Source organism: Haliaeetus albicilla, chromosome 15 (genome assembly GCF_947461875.1).
Source record: "Haliaeetus albicilla chromosome 15, bHalAlb1.1, whole genome shotgun sequence".
NCBI classification, from domain to species: Eukaryota; Metazoa; Chordata; class Aves; order Accipitriformes; family Accipitridae; genus Haliaeetus; species Haliaeetus albicilla.
Window position 1 is genome coordinate 1,972,685 of NC_091497.1, and position 26,335 is coordinate 1,999,019.

Here is a 26,335-nt window from a genome sequence, read left to right on the forward strand (position 1 = left end):
GCACGTGAGCAAGACCTGCCTCCTGGTCCCACAGGCTGGTCACGCCTCCCAGAAGATGCCCGAGCCCTGTTCTCGCTCAACCTGGAGCCACCTCAGGGGGCTTCCGAGAGTGGCCAAACGCCCGCGGCCTGATCGACCCTGGGGGCAAGAATCCTTCCCGCGCCTTCGGGCCACCAGCGGGTGCTCCAAGGCACTGGGACCCCGGCAACATCTCTGCATCTCACTTCTTACGGCTGCTGCCACTGGTTCCGCAGGGAGTGAGGACGGCGAGCTCTGCAGTGCTCCTCAAGAAGGCGTTCCCTTGGTCTTGCCACAGCTCTCCATCCAAAAAGGCCTGAGGGCCTCAGGCACCTGCAGGGCTTGGTGGTTCTTCTGGTCTCCAGCAGCCTGGTGCAGCCTCCGGTCGTCCTCCCTCGGCCCCCTCCAACTAATTCCAGCGGCTCCTGGCGGACTTCGTCTCGGATGTGTCTGGGGCGCCTGCCAGGCAGACTGGGGGTGGGACAGGGGAGGCTGCCCCTTTTATAGTGCCCCGGGGCATTGTGACTGCTGCGTTGGCGGGTGGTGGCACTGCGACACGGGGGGGTGTGAGGGGCCCCCCCCCCCCGTGCGCAGCGCTGCCCCTCGGCCCAGCATCCTTCGGAGGAAGGCCTTTGGGGCGCCGGCCCCGGGGGCTGTGTTGCGTTACCGAGTCCAGAAGTTTGGCAGAAAATAAACCGCCTTGCGTTCCAACTTATCCTCGGGTGTCAGAGGGGCTGGGGGCGGCTGGGTTTAATTTCTGAGTGATGCCCAATTCGACGCTCTAAGGGCGGTCGCGTTCCATGTGCTGAACTATCACGATGACGGATGCGCTTAATAGCCTACTGCACTCTCAGCTTAGCCGCGCTCAATGCACGAGAATGACCAGACTTAGGGAGTTTGGTTGCGCTAACGAACTATCACGACTAGGTGAATGAGCAGCGCAGCTTATTAAAGCAACAGGAGAGGTTCTTTTGGATTGCCCGTGATAAATAGACTGTCTGCAAAGCACGTGCAGGTGGCAATACAGTCGCCTACAAGCGCATGAAATGATGAAAGACAAGAGCTCTAAAGAATTCCAAGTTTCCCGGGGAAGCGCTCGGTACAGCCGAGCGTTCGAATCTCACGCAAGAGGCGTCCCTGGGGGTGGGGGCTCAGGGGCCGCTCAGCCCGTCAGTGTTGAAGAGGCATTGGGACAATGCCCTTAATACCATGCTTGAACTTTTGGTCAGCCATGAAGCGGTCAGGCAGGAGGACTAGTAGGGACTTGTAGGTTCCTTCCAGCTGAACTATGCTACTCTCATTCAGAATGTGAAAAGAGAAAAAGAAACAGTTTTTCCCACTTTGTTGGAATTTGACAGAAAGTAAATTAAAGATTTGTTGTCCAAAGTTGCACAGCAGTTCAGCAGTTGCATTTCAGAATGGTGTTTTGGCAGGTGAAGTAATTGCACTGCCAATAGAGCTGTTCAGGAAGAAAAAGGAGTAGTTTTGCGGAGGATGTGTGAAGGGCTCTCCAAAAACATCTTTAAAGAGTTTGTGGGTGTTTCCCATGGAAAGCACTGGTTTTGTTTGAAAGCTAAGGCTCTTTCAGCTTGGGCATCTTTTAGTTTTACAGCAAAAACTTAGTATTTCTCGGAGGAAACAGGAACTTGTACAAATTGAGTTGAATCCTCAGCTTCCTATTTAAAAATGTCTTTAAGGGAAATGTACCATCAGGCCACAACTGTGCAATGGCATTAGTCCCGAAGTTAATCCCAATGGCATTAGTCCCTAAATTAATCCCAGACGCATACCAGTTCACAAGGAAGCCATCTGCTTGGTTGTCTGATTTATGAAATCTCCCCTGGCATGTAAGGCTCACATTGAATCCCATCCGACCATCCCCTTTAACACACTTGTTTTACCCATGCTTTTATGCTTCATAAAATGAGCTTCCATAAGTGTTAGCAACTCCAAGTCAGCACCAATTCTTTTGATAAAAATAACCTGCTACGATTGTCTGAGCAATCATAGTTAAATTATACCACCACTTCCATACAGTTCTGTAACAATATTCCTCTAGTGGTTCTGATACAACAGAGCTTCTTTATCTAATAGTTAATGTTAACACACTTCGATAAGTAAGGAACACATAGATTAATATACTTTTCCAGGGGAAAATATTTTAAAGACTGTACATTAGTATAAATAAAAAGGCAAAACCCCTCAAAGTCTGGAGGAAGATGCAAAAGTGCTTCTTTGCAAGAGGGTTTTCATCCACTCTTACTTGAGTCAACTGAAGGGAAGATCTGAATAAAGCCACGGTGCCTTCTCCCACCCGACTCTTGACCGTTCAGCGAGACCCAGTGCTTAGCGCTGTTCCCAAACAGTTTCCGCTGAGACTGGATGAACTGTCAGATGCTACCATGATTTATAAACTTAAGCTCCCAGTCTCTCCTGCCATTTCCACATCCACTTCTTCCCTTTCTGATAAGGCATGAATCATCATCAGAAATCACTCTCCAGTCCATTAAGAAACTAAACATTGCACAGGCTCATAGAAGTACACGGGTGACTATCGTTACATCTGCCTCGATATGAGAGGGATCAGCACTGTAAAAATACCTGCAGTTAGCAAATATTCACGTTGCATTTATGAGCATTTTCATTCCAGTACACACATTATGAAACAATATTATCGTGGTAGGAAGGCTAGGTAGGTATTCCAGCAAGGAAGACTGCTTGGCTGCTGTCTTAATACCTTATATTATAGTGCAATAATCCTGTGCTCTACAGAGTCTCAGACAGGTTCATTGGAGCGGGGCGGGGGGGAAGTGTATGGCTTTAAACAGCTTGCAGTATTGGGTCAAAAAAGGCACAGATGTTGCAGCAAATCCTTGAAACAACATAAACTCACCATGCTCATCTGAGCCTATCCAAAAAAGTATTCACCGTGGCCAGACCAAGGGTTCTGTGCTGTGCCTGGCTAATTCAACAGCAGGGCACCCTGCTTGGGAGAACCACTAATCCTCAAACGGAGCATTAAAGAAGATGAGACCAAGGCTACAGAGACTTTTGTGAAACTGAGCATAAGAAAAGAATCATACCTTCCTGAGCCTCAAAAGAATTTCTACAAAATCTTAGATATTTCTGCGATGACTTCAGGAGATAATCTTACAGCAAGTGACTCCTAACAGAATTTTCAGGTGCCTTTAGGAATAGGGAAGGACTCTAGTAATCTCTCACCCTCATATGCAGTCTCGAGAAAGCATATGCCTGAGAAACAGAGGAAAACCAGAGTGAGGAGATGGGGAAGTCAAGAACGTTATTCGCAGTAGCTGCTCTCATCTGACCAGATCAAGACTGGCAGAGTGTTAGCAGAGGTACGGAATAGATGTGAAAGCCTCAGACGTTTCTGACCAGCGGGTAACACCGTGGGATGTAAATGGTAAGACTGCGTGCATTTTTTTCGCAACGCAGTAGAAAGTGAAGTTAAAAATCTGAAATCCACCAGACCGAAAAGATTTCCATCCTCCTCAAGTTATGAGAGGAAAAAATCCTCTCAGGAGATTGAAAGAGAGGTACTCCATAAGCACACACATCTGTGGTTCCCAAGCCCATCGTTCAAAACTTCTGTCATCAGTTTATTTTCTCCCATGGGTCTTCTCCAATTCAGTAGCTGTCACTCCAGTGAAAACCACAACACAAAGCTGACATTTATTGAATTTGGGCAGGGCCCTGTGAACTCTACTGTGGCACTGCAGACAAATCGAAACATCCTCTTTACTCACAAATTTCCATTCAGTTCAGTGAAAGCAGAATTGCCTCTGAGGTGTGGGAATAATAAAAAGAAAATTCTCCTTTCGGTTGCACTTAAGAACAGGCTTGCAGAGGCACTGGTGGGAAGCCTGCTGGAAACCAAGGGGCCGTGTGGGAGTCAGGGAAAGCAGAATATGCTTTCCACCACCTAGAAAAGGAGCACGTGGATGGGGGAGGAGGAGCGAGCAAGAGAGGAGGAGCTGAGACTTTGCCAGAAGAAATAGGAGGGCCCCGTGGTGCTGACCGCCCAGGAGTGCTCCGGGATGTCACGGGGAGGCTGGCCCGCTGTTTCGAAGCACAGAGCGCTTTCCCCTGCTCCTTTTCCATGCGGGCACCAGGACACGGTAGAGCAAAACCTGGGTAAGGTCAAGCAGGACTTGAGAGTCTTGGGGGCAGGAGTGAAAGGGACAGGTGCCCGAGTGATCTTCTCTTCTGTCCTGCCAGTCAGAGGTAGGGGTGCGTAACCGAAAAAGCCGGTCGAAGAAACTCTCTGAGGCTCGATTTTGGAGTTTTAGAAAGCAGGCATTCTTTATTGCAGCGCTGGATGCACGGGGGATGGTTCTGCCTATCGTGCATACCGTTACCTACAGCAAGGCAAGCTTATATTGTTCTAATCATATACTTATTTATGTTATCCTTGACATAGCGTCCGCCCTTTGGGCATGCGCAGTGTGGCTCATCTCTTTTTCCTAGTTAGCTGGCCTCGGCAGGTTTTAATGGCTGGATGCACCGATGTCTGTCCCAACGGCAGGTGGGGGACAGGGCTCTGCCCTTCGTGAGACCCCCAGCCCCTGGAGTGGGGGCTGGAAGATGGGTAGGTCAAAGGACCCTGATGGGAGCCCTGCAGGGCCTCATCCACTGGACCGATGAGCACCTTCCCTTGTCACACAGAGCATCTCATGGGCTGGAAAAGGGATGCTCTGGAGAGCTTCTGGCAACTGTCTGGAGAAGAGCTTCTCCCCGCCCCTCTCCCAGGGGCTTTCTCGGCTCTGGTGCCCTTCCCAAGGACAGCCCCACAGGTGGGTGCAGCCAGCATGGCAGGAAAGAACAGGCAGCAGCCACAGCGGTCAGCACGGCGGGAAAGCCAAGGATAAAGCCTTATCACCCAAGTGTGATAAAGCCTTAATAACCAAGCGTGCTGCTCCTCGGACAGGAGTCTTCCTGCCTAAGCTCACCACACATTGCATTTCCCTGTGGCTTTCGGCAGGGTACAAATGGCTCTTCAGTGCCGGTGGTCGCTCCCCTCTTTCAGTAACAATTGCAAATTTTCTTCCTGTTGGACCTGCCTCAGTCCCAGTCTCTTGGGGATTGCAAGCTGGCACAGCATGTGTGCCAGAGACGTTCCCACAGCTTGGCTGGCGTCCACAAGGAGGAGTCTGTCTTTAGCCACGATGGTCATTTCCAGGGAAAACAGCTTGTTGTATTGACCAGGACCCTACGCGGACAACAGAAGAGCAGGGATGCAGCCATTTGCCACCAGTCCAGTGGAACAGGCTGCTCAAACACAGCCCACGGTGACTTTCTGTGCTGCTGGGCCTGTGGGGACAAAGGATTAAGCCTGAATTACCTGCATGAAATAAAGCTATCGCTAGCCTCATGCAACGGCACCCAGGAGCTGGTCCTGAAAACCACCAATCCAGGACACGGAAAGCTTTTAACCGCTGTGGCTATTGTGGAATAGACTGTGCCGTGTGCATCCATTTCTATTAACAACGCTTCTCCTGCAGCTGCAAAGGAGTTTGAGAGCTTGCTTATGGCTAAAGGGGGTTGGTGGCCTCGGACGGTGGCTGAGGCTTGGGGCTTGCATTGCCCGTGACCAGCTATGAGCACAGAGTGAGAGAGGAAAGACTTTCCCTGGGGAAGAGGCACCAGGGAGTGGTTGAGGTGGAGGAAAACTTCACCACGGTTTTGCTTGTAGGTGGAAAGTTCTGGATCAGAGAGGAATTCTACATCTTCCATAGCATGGCACAGGTAGAGGCTTCTGTTGGTACCAAGTAGAGACAGAATGTCAGACAAAGTGGCTCATTGAATGGGAATGATCTAGGGAAATTTACTTGGCTATTAAAAGCCCCATTGCTCTAGCAGTTGAATCTTTTTTCTCTAGTCCTTTTTTTTTTGGAAGGGGGTGGCGGGAGGGGCATGGATAATATATCTTCATACCTACCAAAACAGGCATTGTAGCAGTCAAGATGGAATACGCCTTTCTCACGTACCTTTTCTTTTTTGAACATGGTGAATTCAGTCTGCTGATCAATAGCCCACTGAGTTCAATAGACACCTTGGATTTTTATCCTTTGGCTCAAGAGCTAGATGCAAGCTCCTGTCGTTGGTGTTAGCGCAATTAATGCAGATAATCTGCTATCTTCTACCTAATAATCTAGGCTACATACTACCTAACGCTCTATGCGAGAGTACAACCCGATCCAATGTTACACGCAACATCAGCACTGTGAAGAGCTGTGACATTCAAATGAAAAAGGAGACATTTTGAACACCTTTTAAGAGCTTGTAGGCATACAAAGGGGAAGCATTGTGTAAATAATACCCAAACCAATATGGATTTTCCCCCTAAATTTCTGAACCTCCTGTGACAAGTGATGGCCTATCAAAGTGCATGTCTGCCCCCCTGCGCTGCACCACGCAGGACCTGTTCACATTCCCTGGTCTGGGAGATGGGGCAGAGTGGACCCTCAGGCAGCTTGCAGCTAGTGGCACACGACCGGGAGGAGAGGCTCACGCGCCGGAGGGTCCTGCTGTCAATCAGGGGGATCTTGACAGGCTGGAGAAAGGGGCTGACGGGAACCTCATGTAGTTCCCCAAGGGGAAGAGCAAAGTCCTGGAGACCTGGGGACAAACAAGCCCTTGCACCAGTAAGTGCTGGGGGACACCCAGCTGGAAAGCAGCTGGGCAGACACCTGGGCTCATGGTGGACACCAAGTTGACCGATTTAGAGCCAGAAAAGTGCCCTTGGGACAAAGGCGACTCAGTGCATCCTGGGCTGCAGCAGGGAAAGCATTGGCAACAGTTGGAGGTAGGTGGTCCTTCCCCTCTGCTGTGTCCATCCAGCCCTGAGCTCCCCAGTGCCAGGCAGAGACGGCCATACTGGAGAGAACTCTCACCCCAGTGCCCCTCCCACTTTCCGTTGGGCTCAGAATGTTGGTCCGTTGGAGCCCACAGCCACCAGAGACAGCAGCACGGAGCTGTGCTGGCACGCAGGAGCGCCGGGAGGAGGCAGGATCTGGCCGAGCAGCACCTCGCCGGCACCGGCACCTCGCCTCCCATCCCCGCTGTCGCCGACTGGCCCGCGTCCTTGGTCCACGGCGAGGGTCCTCCTCTCCCGGGCAGGATGGGCCAGGCCAACTGCTGCTGCGGCTCCAGGTGGGCTCTCCCTGTGCCTCGGGGACACGCGGGCACGGCCGGGACCCGTGGCGGGGGCCTTGATTCTCATGCCCGCCGCTCTCTGCTCTGCAGGGAGGCTCTCACCGACGCCGAGCCGGTGCTGAGCGCGGACGTGCGGCTGACCCGGGGCCGCAAGAGGAGCGAGAGACGCCTTCTCCTCCTCCAGGAGGAAGTGGTGATCGCCAAGTTGCAGTAAGACCCTCAGAGCCCAGCTGCCTTTCCCCCATCCCTGGCCCTGGCACCAGGGCAGGGACACCCCAGCACCAGCCCCAGGCCCCGGGACCGTGGTGCTGGATGCACCCATCGATGTCCGTCCCAAGGGCAGGTGGGGGACGGGGCTCTGCCCGGGGGGACCCCCAGGAGGCCACCTCCAGCTCACCGCCTGCCTCTCCTCTCTGCAGACGTGGCACCGCCCTGCGCCCACAGCTATGCCTGGCCCTGGACCAGCTGTGGGTGCTGAGCGGCGGAAAGGAGGCAGCGGGGGAGGAAAAAGAGGAGGAGGAAGGCAGCGATGAGGAGAGGACCTCCATCATCCTCATCTGGCCCACCGGCTCCTGCGTTGCCGCTTTCGGGTGAGTCGTGGTGCCACGTCCCATGGCCGGGCAGGAGAGGTTCCCAACCGTGCCCACGCCATCCTGTGAACGGCCTCTGCCCTGCGTGCAGAGCCTGGGCAGGGAGCGGGAAGCACGCCGGCAGGGAGGGATGGGGGCATTGCCAGGTCCTGCATCCCCTGGTGCCCTTTGGGTCCCCAGAAGAGAAGGGCAAAAGCAGCTGCTCTGGCAGGACACGGGGAGCCAGGGCTTGGGCAGCGTCTTTGTCCTGCCCCGCAGGGCTTCGTCCTGCCCCTGTGTCCTACCTTCCCCACGGGCTGGGGGGCAGCGGGGCCTGACGCTGGTTCTCCTCTCTTTCTGCAGCTCCCAGGCACTGAAGGAGCTGTGGGTGGGCACGCTGCTGGGGTAAGCCGGGGGGGATGCTCCAGGCACAGCCGGATGGGGGAACACAGCTCCCCAGCTGGGGAGAGGTGCCTTTGCGGCTGCGGGCAGCTCTCGGGCAGAGCTGCCTCACAGGAGAGAAGGGGCAGCTTGGGGCTCAGCCAGCTCTCTCCCTGTCCCTTGCCGGTGCACAGGACACCAGGAGGAGCAAAGAGAGCCCGCGTGACCCGTCTCCCCTCCCTCAGACCCCTGGAGAAGGAGCTGAGCCGCCGCCACGCCGTGAGTGTCTCTCCGGTCTGGGCTCTGTCCCCGAGCCCTGGTCCCCCAGCCGAGCAGCAGAGGCATCGCTGCCCACCTTCCTCCGCTCCTTCTCTCTTGCCCAGTGGAGGACATTCAGCGCCAGGAGCCTGGAGAGGCTGATGGAGGACCAGGCAGAGGTGAGAATGGCTGCCTTTCACCCGCCTCTGGCTGTGCCGGCGTCTGCGGCCAGCGGGGTGAGCTTGTAAGGCAGAGATGGAGGGAGGGAGCGTCCCACGGTGCCACTCGGGGAGCGTAGAGGGTTGGGGAGCCACCAGGAATGCCAGCACATCCTCGCTGGGGGCGTTGGGGGGAAACCTGCCGTGTGGGGCAGAGAGCCCAGGAGGGCAGAGGGTCCCAGCTCTGCCGCGCTTAGGCTACTGGTGCCGGGTGGCAGCTTGCCGGTGGCCCTTTCTGCTGCGGGGCTGCTCTCTAAGCGCAGCCTGCTTCTTGCAGGATCGTCCCAAGCAAGGGCCACCGACAGCCCTGTCTATCAAAGCTGGGGGACTTTGCCGCTCACCAGGTGAGTTGTGGAAAGAAACGCATTGTCCTGCAAATGGTTGAGCTGTGCTCACTTGTCCCTTGAGTGTTGCCATGCAGGTGCGGCACCCCAAGGGAGGACGTCACCTGGACGAGCAAGGATACCCGCTGGGCAGCAGCCGCTGGACGTGGTTCTGCGGGGACCCAGAGCCTCTCCTGCTGCCCACAGCTTGGAGGAGGGCAGGGCAAGGGCTGGGACAGGTTGTCCCGGTGGCACGCCGGCTCTCAGGAGCGTCCCAGCTGGAGCCGCTGAGCTGGAGCTGTGGTTCCAGCTGCTGGCTCCCTGCCCATCCTGCCGCACCGCTGAGCACCGTGCTGCAGGCAGGGCAGGCTCCGGGAGTGCTGGCCCGGCTGTCCCCATTGACGTGCTCTTGCTCCGTTTTCCTATTCAGAAGGAGGGAACAGCATCAGCAGCAGGAGGAGGAGGAGGAGGATGGGGCTGCCCTGGCCCTTTGCTCTGCGGAGGACCCCAGCCGCTGCCCAGGCGCCAGGGCAGGCGGGCTCCGGCTGCAGCAGGGCGCTCTTTGGACAGCCCCTGGCAGCCCTCTGCGGGGAGGACGGCTCCCTGCCCCAGCCCATCCAGGTAAGCCAGCCTGGGCAGGGGGTCCCCAGCCCTCCCTCCGGCTGCTCCAGAGGGGAGGTGGGTGTCCCCGGGAGTTCCGGGGATGGGGGATTGGGCCCTTCACCCCCAGAAGACGCTTCTGGTGCCAGCCCCCTTGGCGGGGGTGAAGGAGCAGGATCTGGGGCAGTGCTTTGGTCACTGCTGTTGGAAGGCAGCTTCTCAGCCAAGCAACTGTCCTCCTGCCCCTCCTGCAGGAGATGCTGGCAGTCCTGCACAAGGAAGGACCGTCGACAGAAGGGATATTCCGAAGAGCTGCCGGCGGGACAGTGTTTCGTGAGCTGCGGGAGGCCCTGGACCACGGTGCGGATGTCGACCTGGGCAGCCAGCCTGCGCTGCTGCTGGCCGTCATCTTGAAGGTGAGCGCTTCTGACCTGCAGCTGGAAGAGCTCCTGCCTGGCCTGGAGTGTTCAGAGGCTCACCTGGAGCCCCTGGCATTGCAGGACTTCCTCCGAAGCATCCCCGCCAAGCTCCTCGTGACAGACCTCTACGAGGACTGGATGGCAGCGATGCAGAAGAGCGGCAAGGAGGAGAAGGTTGAAGAGCTGAAAGCGTAAGTGTGGGCAGCAGCCTGCCTGTTGAGGAGGGACTGGTAGAGGCCTGGGACTTGCCTGAAAAGGGACGGTCTCCTTAAAAAGCTGTGTCTTCTGACAGCTTGCTTTTGCTGGGGTGGGCTTAGATTTCGGAGGAAAGGGCATGGACAGGGAGCCTTCCCTTGCCTGGGCTTGGGTGAAATGAGGAGCTGGGAAGCAAGGCCGTGCTTCCTTCCTGAAGCGCAGGAGCACTGACCGCTGGCTGAGAGCACCCGGAAAGCTGCACCACCCACCTGTGTTGGGCAAGCTTCGGGGACGGCTGTGGGCAGCATCTTCTCTATTAACGTTGAGTTCCTGTTCCCTCAGGGTGGCCGAGGAGTTGCCTGGAGCCAATCTCCTCCTCCTCAAGCGGCTGCTGGCCCTCCTCCAGCACATCGGCCACAACGCCGCCAGCAGCAGAATGACCGCCAGCAACCTGGCCATCTGCCTTGGGCCAAATCTGCTGAGCCCACCTCACGAGGACCTGCTCCCCCTCGAGGCCATGCTGGCGGTGACTGAGAAGGTGCGCTGTACTGAGCAGCCGGCTGCAGCCTTGCCGGCCCATCCGAGCTTGGCTGCTCAGAGGTCCCTGGCTGCCTCCTCTCTTGAGCAAATGCCGGTGGGGTGGCTGCCTGCAAGAGCAGCCCCACAACCACAGCCGCCTGCGCAGAGGCAAGGGTCGGGAGTGGGAAAGGCTGCGTGATACATTTCCAGGCACCTGGGTTGAGCCCGAGGGTTTGATGTGTGCAGGTGAACGTGCTGGTGGAATTCATGATTGACAACTGCAGGGAACTCTTTGGGGAGCAGACAACTGACCTTTCCTGTTCAGCAGCCGAGGAGTCGTCGGCAGCCCCCACAGAGAGCTGCGGAGGTAAGAGGCAGGACTGAGGGTTGTCAGAGGCTGGGGCTTGGGACGCCAGAAACCTCAGCATCGTTTCTGGCAGGGCTGGGCCTGGAGTGTTGTCCTCTCAGCCCCGCTTGTCCCGTGGCCTCTCTTTGGCCACTGCTTCTTGGGGCATGAACGGTTTGCTCTGCAAGATGTGCTGAAGCCTGCAGACAGGGCATCGGAGGTCTGAAAACTTAAGTGGTGTAGGGCTTTGGGTGGGTTTTGCTTTAGTGGTTGTTTACTTCCAACAAGTCGCTTTGCTGCACGTGCTTTTGCTCTCCAGAACTGCACTTGGAAGAGCAAAGTGTGCCAGCAGTTACAGCAGACACCAAACATCAGACAGAAGCCTCGCTGCATGCACCCCCCTCTCTGCTCGGTGTCCTCAGAGAAGCTGGGGGAGCTATGGTGGTGGAGTCTGAAAGAGGAGAGGTATGTCAGGTCCCCAAACACTGTGACAGCGTGTCTGGTGTAAGAGGGGAGTTTCTGATGAGGCCGAGACGCTGCTGTGCCTCTTCCTGGCAGTAGAGCTGGTGTGTGTTTGGGTTATTCCTCCACCCGCTGGGAAGATCCCTAGCAAGGAAAACTGGCAAGGTTGTTTCTCAAATGCACTTGGCATGTGCTTTGACAAACAAAATGCCTGCAAATCACCTAGACAGAGGGGAGTAGCTGTCAACTTCAGCGGGGTTTTGCTCAGGTCCGACTTTGTCGGTGCTTCTCCAAGTCTATTTGGGGGGGCGGGGGGACTGTGTGAAATGTGGATGGTGCAAACCAGCCAAAGGGATCTCCTCTGGAGAGCTAGATTAGCAGTTTGGCAAAGAGTTGCTTACTGTTCCAGGCCATCTCTTGCCACCTGCTAACTCTGACATTTCTGTTGTAGGCTTTGCCTCCAGCCACCCCCGAGAGCGCGGCAGAGCCCCTGGTGCGCCCAGAAGAGCTGGCAAACCTGTCGGAGGAAAGACGGTAAAACGAGCTCACTTTGGTTAAAATCAGAACCGACTCCAGTGGGTCGTGCCTTCCCCTACCTCATACCGCTGTGCGATGAAAAGGTTTGCAGGCTCTCCCCAGGACAAGGAGAAAAAGAAAAACTGAAAGAGAAAGCAGGCCTGGGGAGAGGAGAGTGACAGACACGCAGAAAAGAGGAGGAGGAAGAGAGAAAACGTTTTTGGGGACGGACCAGTGAGAAGATGCAGGAAGGTCCAGCAGGTCAGGAAGCCCCGGTGCGTACCAGGCTCTGCTGCCCATCTTTCCCAACTCTCAGCGCTGCTCCAAGTCGGTCCAACCCACTGGCAAGGGACGGCGAGGGATGGTGCTGCGCAGGGCTTGGAAATAACTCTGTGGCCGCTCCCCAGGGGCTCCCCATCGAGCCCTGCTGCGTGGCACGGGGGCCCCGTGCATCTCTGCACGCGTGCAGGTCTCTAAGGGCATTACCCGTGGGGATAAGGCGCCAGAGCCATCCCCTAGTGGATGCCAGCCATAGCTCTCTCTTCTGGGCTATGAACAATTCCTCATCAACGGTGTTCCCCAAAGAAAGGGGAACCAAATCCTGCCTATTCCTGCCTTTGTGGGTTTATCAGTGCTTTCTGACTCTGTCGTTGTAGGTGCTGTTTTCATGTCACTGCTGAACCCCTGTGACTCCTGGGCCCACCCCCCCACCGCAGTTGATGTTCACAATAAAAGGATCTTTTCTCTCTTCTGAGTGTGTCTGCCATAGGATATTCTGGACTAGGTAGATGGGGTTTTGTGATGAGTCCTCGGGGAGGAGTCTGGGATCTTGCCTTGTCCCAGCATCCTTTCCCGCAGGCATCGGGGCTGAGTTCAGGTGCTTGAGGAGTGAAACCAAAGCACAGACTCACACAGGAGGGTGGAGGTTGGAAGGGACCGGTAGAGTTCCTCTGGTCCAACCCGCCTGCTCAAGGAGGCTCACCTAGAGCAGGTTGCTCAGGACAATGTGCCCTTGGGTTTTGAACATCGCCAAGGACGGAGACTCCGCAAACTCCCTGGGCAACCCGTGCCAGTGTTTGACCAGCCGGACAGGAAAAAATTGTTTTCTCATGTGCAGCTGGAGCATATCATGTGTTTTAATTTGTGCCTGTTGCCGCTGGTGCTCTCAGTGGGCACTCTTGAGAAGAGCCTGGCTCCCTCATCTTCATTCCCTCCCAGCAGGGATAGATAGATAGATAGATAGATAAGACACGCACCCCCCCTCCCCAGGCTTTCTCTTCTCCCCACTGAAGTGTGCCAGCTTAAAAGCAACCAGGGAGAAGGCGGCTTCCTTGAGGCTCCTTGTTTTGCAGAGGGCAGAAGAGCCCCAAGTGACCTGGAGACATGGAGGTCCATGAGGTTCCCCTGCCAAGCTGGCCCAGGGAAGAGAGGCGGAGGGCTGGAGGGCACAGCTGGACTCCTGCTCCTGCAACAGCAGGGACTCGCTGGCCAGAAATGGCCCCGAGGACCCCGGCAAGGGGCTGTGCTCAGTGCTGCAGAGGAAGGCGAACCCCCCCGGGACCTGTGCCAATCTGCCCGGGGGAAAAAACTCCTTCCTGAGCCCAGCCCTGGTGGCCCGAGCAGGGTCCGGGGAGCTCCTGCGGGGGAGCGCGTTTGGGGTCGGCAGCCAGGGACCTTTTCCAGCCTGTTTGGTGCAGAGGCACGGGTGGGCGTGGGGCATCAGTCCCGGGAGAGCCGTCGCTGACTCCTCTGTCCCGGGAAGGGCAGGTCGCTCTCGCCGTGTCTCTGTCCTGCGCCCACCCGGGTTTCTTTGTCCTGCCCAGCGAGGAAGGTTCGGCTGAGCTCAGCAGGGATGTCCCGGGACCCGCCGAAGGAGAGCTCCTGCTTGGTCAGCATCCTGACCGCTTCGCCTTGGGGGGGGCTCCGCCGCTGTGCCGAGCTCCGCCGAGCGGAGCGAAGCCGAGCCGAATGGAGCCGAACTGAGCCGAGCCGAGCGCAGCCAAGCACGCCGAAGCCGAGCCGAAGCCGAGCGAAGCTTTGCCGAGCGGAGCCGAGCTTTGCCGAGCCGTACCGAGCCGAGCCGAGCGGAGGCGGTCGGGCGCAGCGCCATGGGCGGGCAGGGCGGGCAGCGCTGCCTGCGGGCGCGGTGCGGCTCCTCCAGCCGCAGGTGATGGTGGGCAGGAGCCGGCCCCTCGGCACCGCGCACCGGGCGCTGCAGCTCCTCGTCCGGGGGAGCGCGGGCGCGGAGACCTCCTGCCCACGGCAGGGGCGGGCGGGCAGATGGAGAGGGACACTGCCAGGGGCCGGGGAGCGGCCCGGGGGGCCCCGCGTCTCTGGCAGCGATTGCCCCGGTGGCAAGGACACCGACGCGAAGGGACCGAGCCGGTTCCAAGGACACCGACGCGAAGGGACCGAGGTACAGGCCAACTGCTCTGATGCTTCGGGCTCACGCTGGAACCCAAAGCGCTCCAAGCCCCAAAATGCCGCTGCCTCTGCAGCGCAGCAGCAGCAGCAGCCAGTGCAGAGCAGCGTGGGGAGCTGGAGCAGAGGGAGGGGGCGCCCGGGCCGGGCTCGGCTCATCTCGGCTGGGCTCGGCTCATCTCGGCTGGATTCGGCTCCCTTCGGCTCCCCTCGGCTCGGTTCGGCTCCCCTCGGCTCGGTTCGGCTCCCCTCGGCTCGGTTCGGCTCATGTCGTTTCGGCGGCGCTCGCCTCCCTTCGGCTCCGCTCGGCTCGGTTCGGCTCGTCTCGTTTGGGCTCGGCTGCCGTCGGCTCCGCTCCGGCCGCAGCCCCGGCCCGGCCCCGCCTGAGGCAAGGGCGGGCGGCGGGGCCGGTGGCCGTGGCGGGGGCTCCTCCCCGTCCGTGGAGCGGTGGGCTGCCCGGCGGGCGCCAGCGCCGGGGCTGCCCGGGGGCCTCGCAGGCCGGCAGCGGGGCTGAGGCGGCGGCGGTGGCGGCATCTCCCCTCGCGGCAGGCCGGGGCGCCGGGTCCCGGCCTTCCCCCCGCAGGCCCGGCCAGCCCCGGCCCCTCCCTGCCGCCCCCGGGGCTGCGGGGGCAGCAGGGGACTGCCTGCCGCTGGTGGCTGTCCGGCGGAGGCCGGCGGGCACCGCGGAGACGTGCGGCTGTGGAGAGAAAGGAGTTTCTGCCGGCTGTCCCCGCAGGGACCCGCAGCCGCCGGGGGTGTCCCTCACAGCCTGGCGTCGGTGGCGGGCTGCGACGCAGTCCTGCCCGGGCGTTCTTGGCAGCCCCCGGGGCAAGAGGCCTGTCAAGCTTCAGGGAGGTCGGCAGCGGCGTTTCCAGAGCAGTCGCGTCCCGTTGGCTCTCCTGCTTCCTTCCCTAGGCTGGGAGAAAGGAGGACGTCCTCGAAAGCAGGTACCTGTCGGTTGCCTGAAACCAGGTTTCTGGTGTCTGCGGGTTGAGAACTGGGCAGCTCCACAAAGCGGTGCACTGGCTTGCACACCTGAGGCAGGGATGACAAGGGAGGAACTGGGAACAGTTTTCTAGCTGCCTCCCAGCCTGTTCCTCTGAGTCGGCTGATGACTGCTGCCTCTGGGCTTGAGGCAGAGATCTCTGTCTGTGGCTTTCACAGAACCACTGAGGTTCTCGGGACCTTTGATATCAATCATCGAGTCCAAGCCCTCCTGCTCAAGCAGGGTCACCCAGAGCAGGTTGCCCAGGACGTGTCCCCTCAGGTTTTGAGTGGGCTACAAGGGTGGAGACGCCACAACTTCTGTAGGCAAGCGGTTGCAGTGCTCGACCACAGTTGCTGTCAGAAAGTTTTTTCTTGTGTTCAGCTTTAATTTCGTGTTTTGCGGTTTGTGCCCTTTGCCTCTTGTCCCGCCATAAGGTGCTGCTGAGGAGAGCCCGGCTCCCTCTTCTTCATTCCCTCCCATCAGGTGTACATTGATAAGAGCCCCCGAGCCTTCTCCAGGCTGAACAGTGCCAGCTCTCCCAGCCTCTCCGCATACGAAGAGCGCTCCAGTCCCTTCATCCTCTTTGTGGCCCTTTGCTGGGCTCACCCCAGTGAGTCCCAGTCTTGTCCTGGGGAGCCTAGTCTGGACGGAGCACACCGACTGGCCTCAGCAGCCCTGAGCAGAGGGGAAGGATCACCTCCCTCGAGCTGCTGGCAAAACTCTTCCTAACGCAGCTCAGGGTGTTGTTGGCCGTCTTCAGCGCGAGGGTGCAATGCTGGCTCGTGGTGGCTAACTTCAAGCTTAGTTCTGGATTACCTTTCAGAGGCAGGCCCATTATTATAGTCTGGCAGGCTTCTTTCTTTCATGGAGCGTAGCTTTTAAAAACAGAAGATTCATGTCTATACTTACAATTCACAAGTATGTGGCAGAGAGTCCCAGATCCAGCATTGTGGTCGGAAGTGTTTATGCTCACCTTTCCCCTTCCATGGCGATGTACAGACCACGTCAAATCATCTCCCTTGTTGCCTTATATTCTACCCAATTCCCAATACCCAATTTCATGCAGAGATTATAATGGGAGAAGTCTGGAGCCAGTTCTTTTCCTGCTCATCCAGATGTAGTCCTTTCATTCCCCACCCCCCATCAGTTTCTAGTCACAATAAAACTGCTGGACATGAGTGAAGAATGAGACCAGGATCCAGAATGCTTTCTAATCTCTTTTAGCCAAGGTGTGAGTTGTAGATTCATAAAATACAAGGCCAGAAAGGGCTATTTCATGGTCCAGTCTGGCAGTTCTCTCTTAGTCCTGTGTCTTGCCCCAGCAGTTACGCTATTCCAGAAAAGATTAAAACAGTTAATAATTCTACAGTGTATTCTTGATTGCAAAATTAAACCAGTCAGGCATCAACTTCAAGCCTTCTGTCATATTTTTGCGATTACTCTGTTAGACTGAAGAGCCGAGCATTCAGCCTGAGCGTTCCCCCACCCTGGGAAGGAGTTTGCCTGCTGTAGTCAGACCACTTCTTGATCTTTTTTTTCTTTTTGGACAAGCTCTTTTGCTCGTAAGTCCTCATGGGGCATTTGGATTTGGGTTTTCTTGGGGTGCTATTGAGTGTTGAGCTATTGGAATCTCCAGGTGATGCTGATCAGCTCCAAGAGCACTATTTTGTGTGTGAAGCCAGGACTGGTTTTCCCCACGTGCACCACTTTGTACCTCTCTGCCATTTTATTGCTCCACGACCGAGTCTTGTAAGATCTTTCTATGGTTCTTTGCTACCTGCCCTTCTCCTTGTGTCAGTAATCTTGTAGGATTTGCAAGCTTTCTCACCTTGCTGCTCATGCCCCTTTCCCTGTCACGTCACGCTGTTTTTCTCTTTAACTGCTTGTTGGGCTTACTAGAAAAGCAGAAAGCCTAATACTGGAGTGAGTGCCTATTGTCATTTTTTAAATGAGACTTTGAAACATGCGTACAAATACAGATTAAGGGTATCTATCTTGTTGGCTTAGAGGGAGGTACTAAAACCCTGCTTTCTAACGAAATACTTGAGCAGCCATTTACAAGATTGCTTCCTTTTTGTGACTTTTTGGTAAACTCAGTTCTTACCTGTCTCACTTATTTTTAGAACTGGAGCCGAGCGTGTTTGCCATACGAGTAAAGCAAAGCATGGATTTGAAACGGTAAGCTACAGAATATTCAGAGACAACAGCATCTGTTTAGTCCTAGGTTCTTAAAGTGGCAAGCATAAAAATGCCTGCAGGTAACTTTTTTTCCCTTTTCACCTGCATCACCTGCATGGAGACATTTGTGATTCCTGCTCATCAGACTTAGCCACGGGATGAGTTTTACCGGGAACCAACGCAGGCTTTTCTGACCGCGAAGCTACAAGCTCTAGGGGTGAGCATAGCCTCTCGGAGCTGAACCTGAAGGTTGCCCTGCCTTGTCCTCAAGAGACTCCAGTCCTCTTTTACCTCACATGCTCCTTTGTGCAGAACTCCATGAAGGGCCAACAGTGGGTGCTGACACCTTGAAACTGGCTTCGGTGCGAGTACTTGCCACTCCTCAGCAGTGTCCTTTCTCTGTGCAGATGGCCTTGCTGGCATCTCCCTCGTCTTGAAACAGTGTCATGTTTTTTTCTCGCTATGTCATCAGAAGGCAGATTTACAACAGGATTGTTCCCGAGGGATTGGCAGTTGCTTTCTAAACCCGCTGTTCTCCAGAGACCTTGTCAGGAGGGCAAGATTCTTTCTCTTGTAGCCCACAAGCTAAAAGGCTGCTCTGACAGAGCTGCTGTTAGGCACACCCTTTAGGTAAGAGGGTCTTCCCTCACCCCCCTGTTCTCCTCCTTCTGGCTGTTGCCCATGCTCCCAGTGCATTTCATCCATTTTCTGGATCCTGATAGCCATTCTGCATTTAGTTCAAACCCCTGCCATGCTATTGCCTTCCTGGCCACCTTCCCTCTCCAGCTTTCTGGAGAGAGTCTTTTCCGAGGAGGCAAACTCATTCCTCTTGGGGTTTTCCACAAAGGAAGTTGCCTGGTGGTATTAGAGGAACAGCTTCTTCTCCTGCTGTTCCTTGGGAGGTGAACAGTTGCATCAGATGCCCAGGTTTCTGCGTGTTTCTGCATGATGACATGCTGCCCCCATTTCAGAAACCTTTTGGACCTCTCCACAACTGGCTGAGCCTTTACGCAAATATCGTCTGTGGGCTTGCTGCCTGCTGGCCAGGGCATGCTGCCTGCTTGCTGCTGTAGGACTGGTTTCAAAGGCCCAATCTCAGCATGATTGCTCTGCAGGGATCCCCTGCAATTTCAGGTGCTGCTAGTTGCATGGTTACCTTCAGCCTGCACAGGTAAACTCCTGTATTGAAAGAGCCCTCACCTTGTTGTAAGCCCAAAACTTTCTTTCAGAAGAGGGGTTTTTGACAGGTTTGTTGGATTTTCAGGGTAGGAAGGACACTGTCCTCAGGAGCCTTCAGTACAGAACTTCTCTAAAACAAGCAGGCTGATTTGTCTCCAAAACCTGTATCCCTTTTTTTCCCTTCAGCTTACCTTTGCAGGATTAGTGACAGGTCTCTCTACACATGCCCTTTCTGGCTTCTTTCCTCAGGTGCTCCAAACACTCTGTTGGTGGGATAAGGGTCATCCTCTGAAAGATGCTTTTTTTTATTCCCCGCTTTGCTATAATCGCTGTCCCCAGAATGCCTCTGCTCCTTGTACGGTGGCTGAATTTCCCAAACATTAGGGTCCTTGGAAGCTGGAGCTCCGGATTAGCATGTTGGACCCTGAGAAATGATGTGGTAGGTGGCAGACATCACCGTAACCTCCTACTGTGTTAAGTGATGTGGGAGGACAGGTCCTGAGCTCTTTCCAGGTAATCTGGCACTATGATGAGTGAATCATCAAGTCGGCAAATACCAGTTCAGGTATTTGAAGAACCTTCTCCAGAAGAGATGCTTGTGCCACCATGACTCGTACCTGCAATTTGCACTAGTCAGGGCACTGTTACACTGAGAGGGAGCTCCAGACACAAACTGGTGTCTTTATGAATACCAGACCAGATGTCAGGAGCACCGCATGGAAACCTGAGCAGATGACCTCTCCCTCGTGTGCTTTTTTAGGAGATCAGAGCCAGGTGCTTCTGTGACATGCCTTCCATTTGGTTTGCTTTGCATTTGTTTTCTTCTGGTATTCAGAATGAGAAGAAAGATCAGGTTTAGAAAAAAAGCATCTCAGTAGCACCTGTGCTTTCTCAGGATTCTTCTGGTCATTCCTCCAGGGCTCTTGTTCAGTTTATGAGCAGTGTATGACTTTGGATCCAAATCCAGCTGGTGTTTTAGAGTGCATCTCGAAAAGGGAAGGCTCTTGTTAAAACATGAAGGAAATCTGTCTGCTTAGTACGCGTAGGACTGACTTTACAGCATTGGCACTCAATTCAGAAGGAGGAGCATGGAAGTGCCGCAGTCGCATGGCTGTTGAATAGATTGCATTTTCAGCTCTCATCCAAATGCCTTCCAGGCCTGCGATTTTGACAGGAGGCTGTCTGGTCAGGATGATTGGAGTTGAGCCTGTGCATCTTTCTGCTTACCAAGAGCACCAGTAGAAGTCCAAGGAAGAAAGAACTGGGAGACGCTCAGCCTGTCGCTGCAGATAATTTTCCTACCTTAGTTAATGCTCTGAGACTAAACTGCAAAGATCTCTGGCCTTCTAAAGTTTGGAATTTCAGGTGAACCTGAGCTTAGTGCAAGAGAAGCACCATCAGGGAGGGATCTATTCTTCTCTTCTCTTATCTCTGTGACAAAGTTGTTTCACTTTCTCCTAAAGAAGCTTCCAGGGTGGTTTTGTTGTTTGTGGTCCTTTGTATTGCCGATAGCCTTGCGAATGGGTATTCCTGGCTCACCTCTTGCTTCTGGCACTTTTCGCTTTTGTCCCTGCCCTGTTACTCTGCTTCCTATGAGTGTGTCTTAGCAGGGCTGATGTCTAGGGGCCTGTATTGTCCAGCGGCTGTTATTTCCCACGGCACCTCTGTCGATGTTTTTTAAAATCTCTGTCTGTGCCATAGCTGGTGTTCCTCTTTCACTATCTGCTATATTAAAGTCTAGTCAATGAATTCCAGCTTTATGTTAGGCCTGGGAATGTCCTGAGGAGGGAGGGGCAGAAAGATATTGGTGAAGAAGGTCCTCATAGTAGCAGGAAAGAAAATAAAGTCACAGAACAAGAGAGCAGACCCTGCCTTGTAGTTCTGCAAGCAAGCAAGCAAAGAAACAAAGATCTCCTGTAGAATAGAATTTTACATGGTGTGAAAGTTCTTGGGTTCCTTTTCCTTTCAGAATTCCTCCAAAGAAGATGAGCGTGAGTTTAGTCCAGCATCCCTTACTGTGGGCTGTAACCGGGTGAGTTTGTGTAAGTAAGGAATTCCTGGCTTGTTTCATTCGAATTGGTCATATGAAGTCAGAAGCTGCAAGGATGACATTGGTAATAGTTTTCCTTTAAAAGTGGCGTTTGGTATTTTCTAGCACGTGAGACTAGGAATTAGAACCACCGAAGAGCAGTAGGTCAGCAATGATTTTGGCTGTAAGCAATTCCCACCCATAGAGCCGGGCTACGTAGCTCTTTCAGAGCTGGGCTGTGAGATGGGAGCCTACCTCCAAACCAGTCTGCACTGTGATTGCTTTGAAAGCTCCCAGGCGTGATGTCAGTCAGAGTCTGGACCGACCTCTGGGTTTCAGGGTCTGCCGTTGGGTGTGCAGGGAGCGTGGAGAGAGCGAGCTTGTGTTTTTGTTCTTGCTGCTGTTTCTGACAGGGGCGCCTGTGGGATCTACCCTTGAACAAAGAACAGGAACTGGTCAGGCTGAGGGTGCGGTGCAGCTCCTGCAGCAACTGGACCAAATGGTAAACAAAGGAAACATGGAGTCAGAAGGAAGAGGTCTGTCCAGGTTCTGGAGAAGGTACGAATACTGCAGCTACGAGCAGATGCAGTCCTGGCTCTGTCCGAGCCTGTGCCTGATTCTGGCAGTTCAGGTGATTCTACGTTCTCTTGAAGAATGGGTCCCTCTTTTCTGTGGTTAAACAAAAAAGTCTGCCAAGGCAAAGGAGCATTCAGGGGTGTCCTTTTGTCTTGTGGTAAGGTGCAGCATTGCCAGGAAATGTTCCTCTTCTGGGCTGTCTTTGGGGAAAAAACTCCTCATGGGGGACGGGGGGGCTTGAGGGGTGGGGGGGTGTTACTGACCTCAGTCACAGCCCTCGTAGGATGTGGCTTTTATCAGCTGCGGAGTGCCATCTTCAGCCCGGTTTCTAAAGGACTTTTACACACTCCCCCTTCTCGAGGGGCCTTCCTGGGAGGGACCTTCAGTCCCCTTAAGGCAAGTATGGCCTTTATTTGGCCGCTTAGCAACTGTGGCCTTTGTAACTTTGACTTCCGAAATGAAAGTAGCCCCCCCAACAGTTGCTGGGCACTGCTGACTAAAGGAGCGCTCTAAAGCTGTCGAAACAAGAGTGGTCTGTTCACTGCACAGCCCATGTTGAACGTTGGCAGTAACTGTTTGATAGGTGGGTTAGTTTTGGAAGGAATAAAACTCCTTGTTAATCCTAATGTATGCCAGTCCCCTTAACTATTGAGACTAGACCGTTATGGCACAGGTTGTTCTTTATGTTTCCTCTACTTTTTTGGTCTTCCTCTGTGTTATTTTGTGCTGGGGATGTGTCTTTCTGGTGGACAGAAATTACCTTGTTACAATTCTCAGAGAAGTACTTCTCTACAAAGAAGAAGAAATAATGTGGGTTTTGTTGTTGTTTCCCCAGCATAATCTTCTCGCCACTACAGCATCTCTTTGTTGGAAAGAACTGACCTGGAAGTACTAATGGTTGTGGAAAGGTAAACTTGTAGCATGAATGTCGGGTTGTATTGTTTCTTTTGTAATTCAGCTTTACACATTGCTTGTCTCTGCTATTAAATGCTTTAAAATGAAATTCTACTTTGTTTACGTTTTCAAATTAACATACTGAAGATGTTGGGTTAGAATGTCTTTTTCTTCACAACCTAGAGTTTTTGGAAAAAAGAGCGACAAGCTTTACGATGTTGATCCTTGAGTGTCATAAATCGGGAATTTTACATTTGAAAATCATTGTATGAGACTCTAATAAAACAAGCATCAGCTTGGCACTGTGTGTTATTTTAATCAGTCTTACCCTGGCAGAAAACACTCCTTCCCTCCAAGAAGAAGTAGAGGTTTCTAGTCTTGGATGGACTGCTGCCCTATGCTTCACAGCATTAAAAAGGTCAAAATTGGTGAAAATGTTTTGGATTAGATTTTACCACTCTGCTACAAGTTGTGTTATTATTTATGCCTTTGATAGGTAGTGGGATGAGGCTGGGAGTTAAGATTTCAGATGTGCCTAGGGCATGCTCAGGCAGCTTTTTGCCATCACGCTAGCGCATTTGCAATAAACCATCATTCTTCAGCCCTCTCCGGAGCTGAGGCACCGTCAGCACCTACACGCACAATGCTGGTCTAACACATAACACTGTGTTACTGGTTGTTACTTTAGCAGTAGCAACGTGTGGCCGTCTGACGAGGTAACATGTCTGGCAGAATGAGGCGATGTTCTAAAAGAGTCAGATGATAATGCAACACGGGGTCTGTTTGGCTTGTTCCCACCGTGGTGCACGGATTATCCACCCTATATGCCTCTGTATTCATTCCCGGACTCCCATCAGCAGTGAAAGAATGCCTTCCCTCCAAGAAGAAATGGGGTTGAGAAACTGGTTCCATATGCCGTTCTCCTTAGGCCTGTCCCACAAACCGTGGTACAGGCTGAGTGCACCAGGTCCCTTCTGCTGGGGGGCTGTACAATGAGATGGCCAGCAGTGAGGACCAGGGAATGGCTAGAGAGTTGACCAGATGGAGAACAAGCCATAAACAAGGGAAGATATCCATGAGGTGATCTTCTTTAGCACTGGTTCTGTCAGGAGCAGGAGGATGTCCCGCTTCCCTGATCTTAGATGCAGCTGCATAAGAAAGGGCCTTTACCGTGCAAGAGCTGGGCTGGCTGAGGCTACAACCTACACACAAAGACATTTTGATGTCTCAGTCCGGAAAATGCCATTACAGAATTACGGGCAAGATGCGCATCCGTTTTGGAAAATCATTTTAGATGATAAAGAACATGGGTTAATGAAATCTTAACAAAAATGGTTTTTATTTTAACTGGGATAGGCATTCTTTTAACTTTGAGAAAGCTTTGAGTGGCCGCCTTCTGAAAGGAAAGGGAAAGGTACTTAAAGAAGAACAAGCAGAAACAAGCAAGCTCTTCCCTCTCTTCCCCTTGGCATCCCATAAACCCTGGAAAAAGCCACACGCTTGCATCTGTTGTCCTAAAAGCGGATTTGGTACACGGTATGCAAGAGAACAATCTCACACAGGCGGGAGAGATACTGTTTTATTCTGCACAGGGTGCTCCGTGGACTTTGCACAAATCAAGCAGGCCGGATTCATCAGTTGTGTCCCTTTTATACAGTAACAATTGCATCTAATTTATTAAACTACTCCTACCTAATACATATTCAAACTATCTGATGCATGTGCGTAGCATTGTGTAACCCTGACGCATCAGATGCCTTCTCCGCACGTGCGGGGGTCTCGGCTGGCCTTTGGTGGTCTTCTGAGGAGGTATCCCCTCCTCGCTTTGACCGCTCAGTCGCTCTGTATCGGGTCAGCGCTCCATTTTCCTGCCAAGAGGGACGCGCCATCCATGAGGAAGAGCAGAAAGGATCAGCACTGGTGCTCCAGGTGAGGCACCGTTAAACAGGAAGACTAGAAAAGATCAGACTGATCTTGGCTAACTGACTAAATTTAAACCAGGACTCTCTAGCCTACCACAGGGTTTTCTGTATCTGACATCACTTCCAGCGGCACCTGGGCTCGTGGCACCGGTGCCGTATTGCTGGCACTGGTGACTGTGGACCTTGATGCTCCTAGCTGCTGAAGCCAGCGTGATCAGGCCGGAGAGCTCGTGGGTGAGGGAAGTCGGAACTGGGAAAGGCTTCTCCGTTTTTCCTCCTCCCGCAGGACGTTTTTGTGCTACTTACCCGCTCCCTCCCCAAAAGGGGGGATCTCCTCTGCTCCGGTGCTGCTTGTCCTGCTGCTGGCTTTGCTTTATTAGCGATTGACTTTCTTGGAGAGGATAAGTTTGTATGAAAATACTGTATAGACACCCGGTGCTCCTCTGATCGATGGTTGCTGTTACGGCTTGTTGGCAATTACAGTTGCAGTAGAGAGAGAGCTACCTCGCTAGATGCACAGTGTCCGTGTCGTCCCCCCCCGCACCCCCCCCCCCCCCCCCGAGGCAATCTGTGGCAGAGCGGAGCGGTTCAGGGGAGGAAGCCCCCATGGCCGTGTGTCGCAGGGGAGGCGAGGGACCCCCTTTTGTCTGCCGCCTCGCCCCCCCCCGGCTGGGGCAGCTCCCCAGGGCTTTGTGCGTGACGCCGCTGTCAGTCAGTGCCCCCCCCGCTGTGAGGGCAGCGCTGTCAGTCAGTCCCGGGGCGGACCAAAGGGGGTCCTCCCGTGCCCCCGCCGCACGGGGGTCGCCGCCAGGACAGAGCCGGCCCCGGCCCCGGCCCAGCCCTGGGGCTCTCCCGCTGCCCTTCCCGGGCGCCAGCGCAGCCTGCCGGGACAAGGGGGACCCGAGGACGGACGGACGGACGGACGGAGCGGCGGGTGGCTCCCGGCGGAGAGAGCTTCCTCCAGAGGAGAGCCCTCGTCTCCGGGAGCTTCCTTGGAGCAGCCTGGGGCCGCTGCCCGGCTGTCACTGCGACTGGCAGTCGGTCGCCGAGGCGAGCTGCCCGGAGCCGGCCCGGCCCGCAGCGGAGCGGAGCGGAGCGGAGCGGCAGGTCTCGGCCCAGGGGCCGCGCCACCCCCAGCCCTTTCCGAAGCGGCCTGGGGAGCGCCGCGGCCAGAGCGGGCAAAGAGAGCCGGGGGCGGCAGTTGGCGGGGAAGGGCGGCGTGCCCCTGCCCGCTCCAGAGGGGAGTTCGGCCGGGGGAAGGAGCCGGGCGACGGTAGCAGAAAGCCACGTCCTCTGCGCTCGCCAGCAGGGACGTGGCGACCCAGAGAGAGCTCCCACGCAGCCTCAGGGCGTGCGAGAGCCTGGCCCTGGGAAGGGCTGGCAGGAGCGGGGCCAGCCCTGTGAGGTGGGACCGAGGGGACGACCTGCTCAGCTCAGCTCAGCCCGCCGGCAGCGCTGCGGGAGGCAGCAGGAAGGGGAAGGCGCACCAGGGACTCTGAGAGCCTCCGGCTGCTGGACCCGTGCTCTGCCCTCCCCGAGGCGGCAACGGGCGCCAGAAAGCACCCGAGAGCCGGGGGGCCCTGGATCCTCCCGCCGCCGGGGGAAAGGAAAAAGGGAAAGGGAAAGGGAAAAAGGGAAAAGGAAAGGGAAAAGGAAAAAAGGGAAAAGGGAAAGGGAAAGGGAAAAAAGGGAAAAGGAAAGGGAAAAGGAAAAAAGGGAAAAGGGAAAGGGAAAGGGAAAGGGAAAAAAGGGAAAAGGAAAGAAAAAAGGACAGGGGAAAGGAAAAAGGAAAAAGGAAAGGGAAAGGGAAAAAAGGGAAAAGGAAAGAAAAAGGGAAAAGGAAAGGGGAAAGGAAAAAAGAAAGGGAAAGGGAAAGGGAAAAGGAAAGGGGAAGGAAAAAGGAAAAAGGAAAGGGAAAAGGAAAAAGGAAAGGGAAAGGGAAAAGGAAAAAGGAAAGGGAAAAGGAAAAAGGAAAGGGAAAGGGAAAGGGAAAGGGAAAAGGAAAGGGGAAGGAAAAAGGAAAGGGAAAAGGAAAGGCAAAAGGAAAGGAAAAAGGAAAGGGAAAAGGAAAGGAAAGGGAAAAAGAAAGGGAAAGGGAAAGGGGGAAAAGGGAAAAGGGAAGGGAAAAGGAAAGGGAAAAAGGAAAGG

At 54.7% G+C, this 26,335-nt stretch overlaps 1 protein-coding gene and 1 long non-coding RNA gene across 2 annotated transcripts in view; both read left to right on the top strand.

Annotated features, from left to right (window-relative positions):
• Window positions 1-22,343, top strand: part of LOC138689137 (uncharacterized) — a 597,120-nt gene extending 574,777 nt beyond the window's left edge. The window contains exons 3-5 of the long non-coding RNA XR_011327988.1: window positions 17,533-17,587; window positions 21,209-21,426; window positions 22,207-22,343. This is a non-coding gene — a long non-coding RNA (uncharacterized lncRNA). The remainder of the gene's footprint in view (window positions 1-17,532; window positions 17,588-21,208; window positions 21,427-22,206) is intronic.
• LOC138689134 (SH3 domain-binding protein 1-like) lies at window positions 10,535-13,983 on the top strand. The gene is made up of 5 exons (XM_069802800.1): window positions 10,535-10,695; window positions 10,923-11,043; window positions 11,342-11,526; window positions 11,936-12,018; window positions 13,824-13,983. The coding sequence occupies exons 1-5, from the start codon at window positions 10,594-10,596 to the stop codon at window positions 13,981-13,983; spliced, it is 651 nt and encodes a 216-aa protein (XP_069658901.1). The 5' UTR covers window positions 10,535-10,593.
• Window positions 22,344-26,335: the final 3,992 nt, after the last annotated feature.

Bases quoted from the DNA above. Each gene is read 5' to 3' on its own strand.
- LOC138689134 (XM_069802800.1), top strand. From the start codon at position 10,594: ATGACCGCCAGCAACCTGGCCATCTGCCTTGGGCCAAATCTGCTGAGC. The intron at 10,696-10,922 runs GTGCGCTGTACT...TGATGTGTGCAG, and splicing joins TGCTGGCGGTGACTGAGAAG to GTGAACGTGCTGGTGGAATT. The intron at 11,527-11,935 runs GTAAGAGGGGAG...TTTCTGTTGTAG, and splicing joins ACTGTGACAGCGTGTCTGGT to GCTTTGCCTCCAGCCACCCC.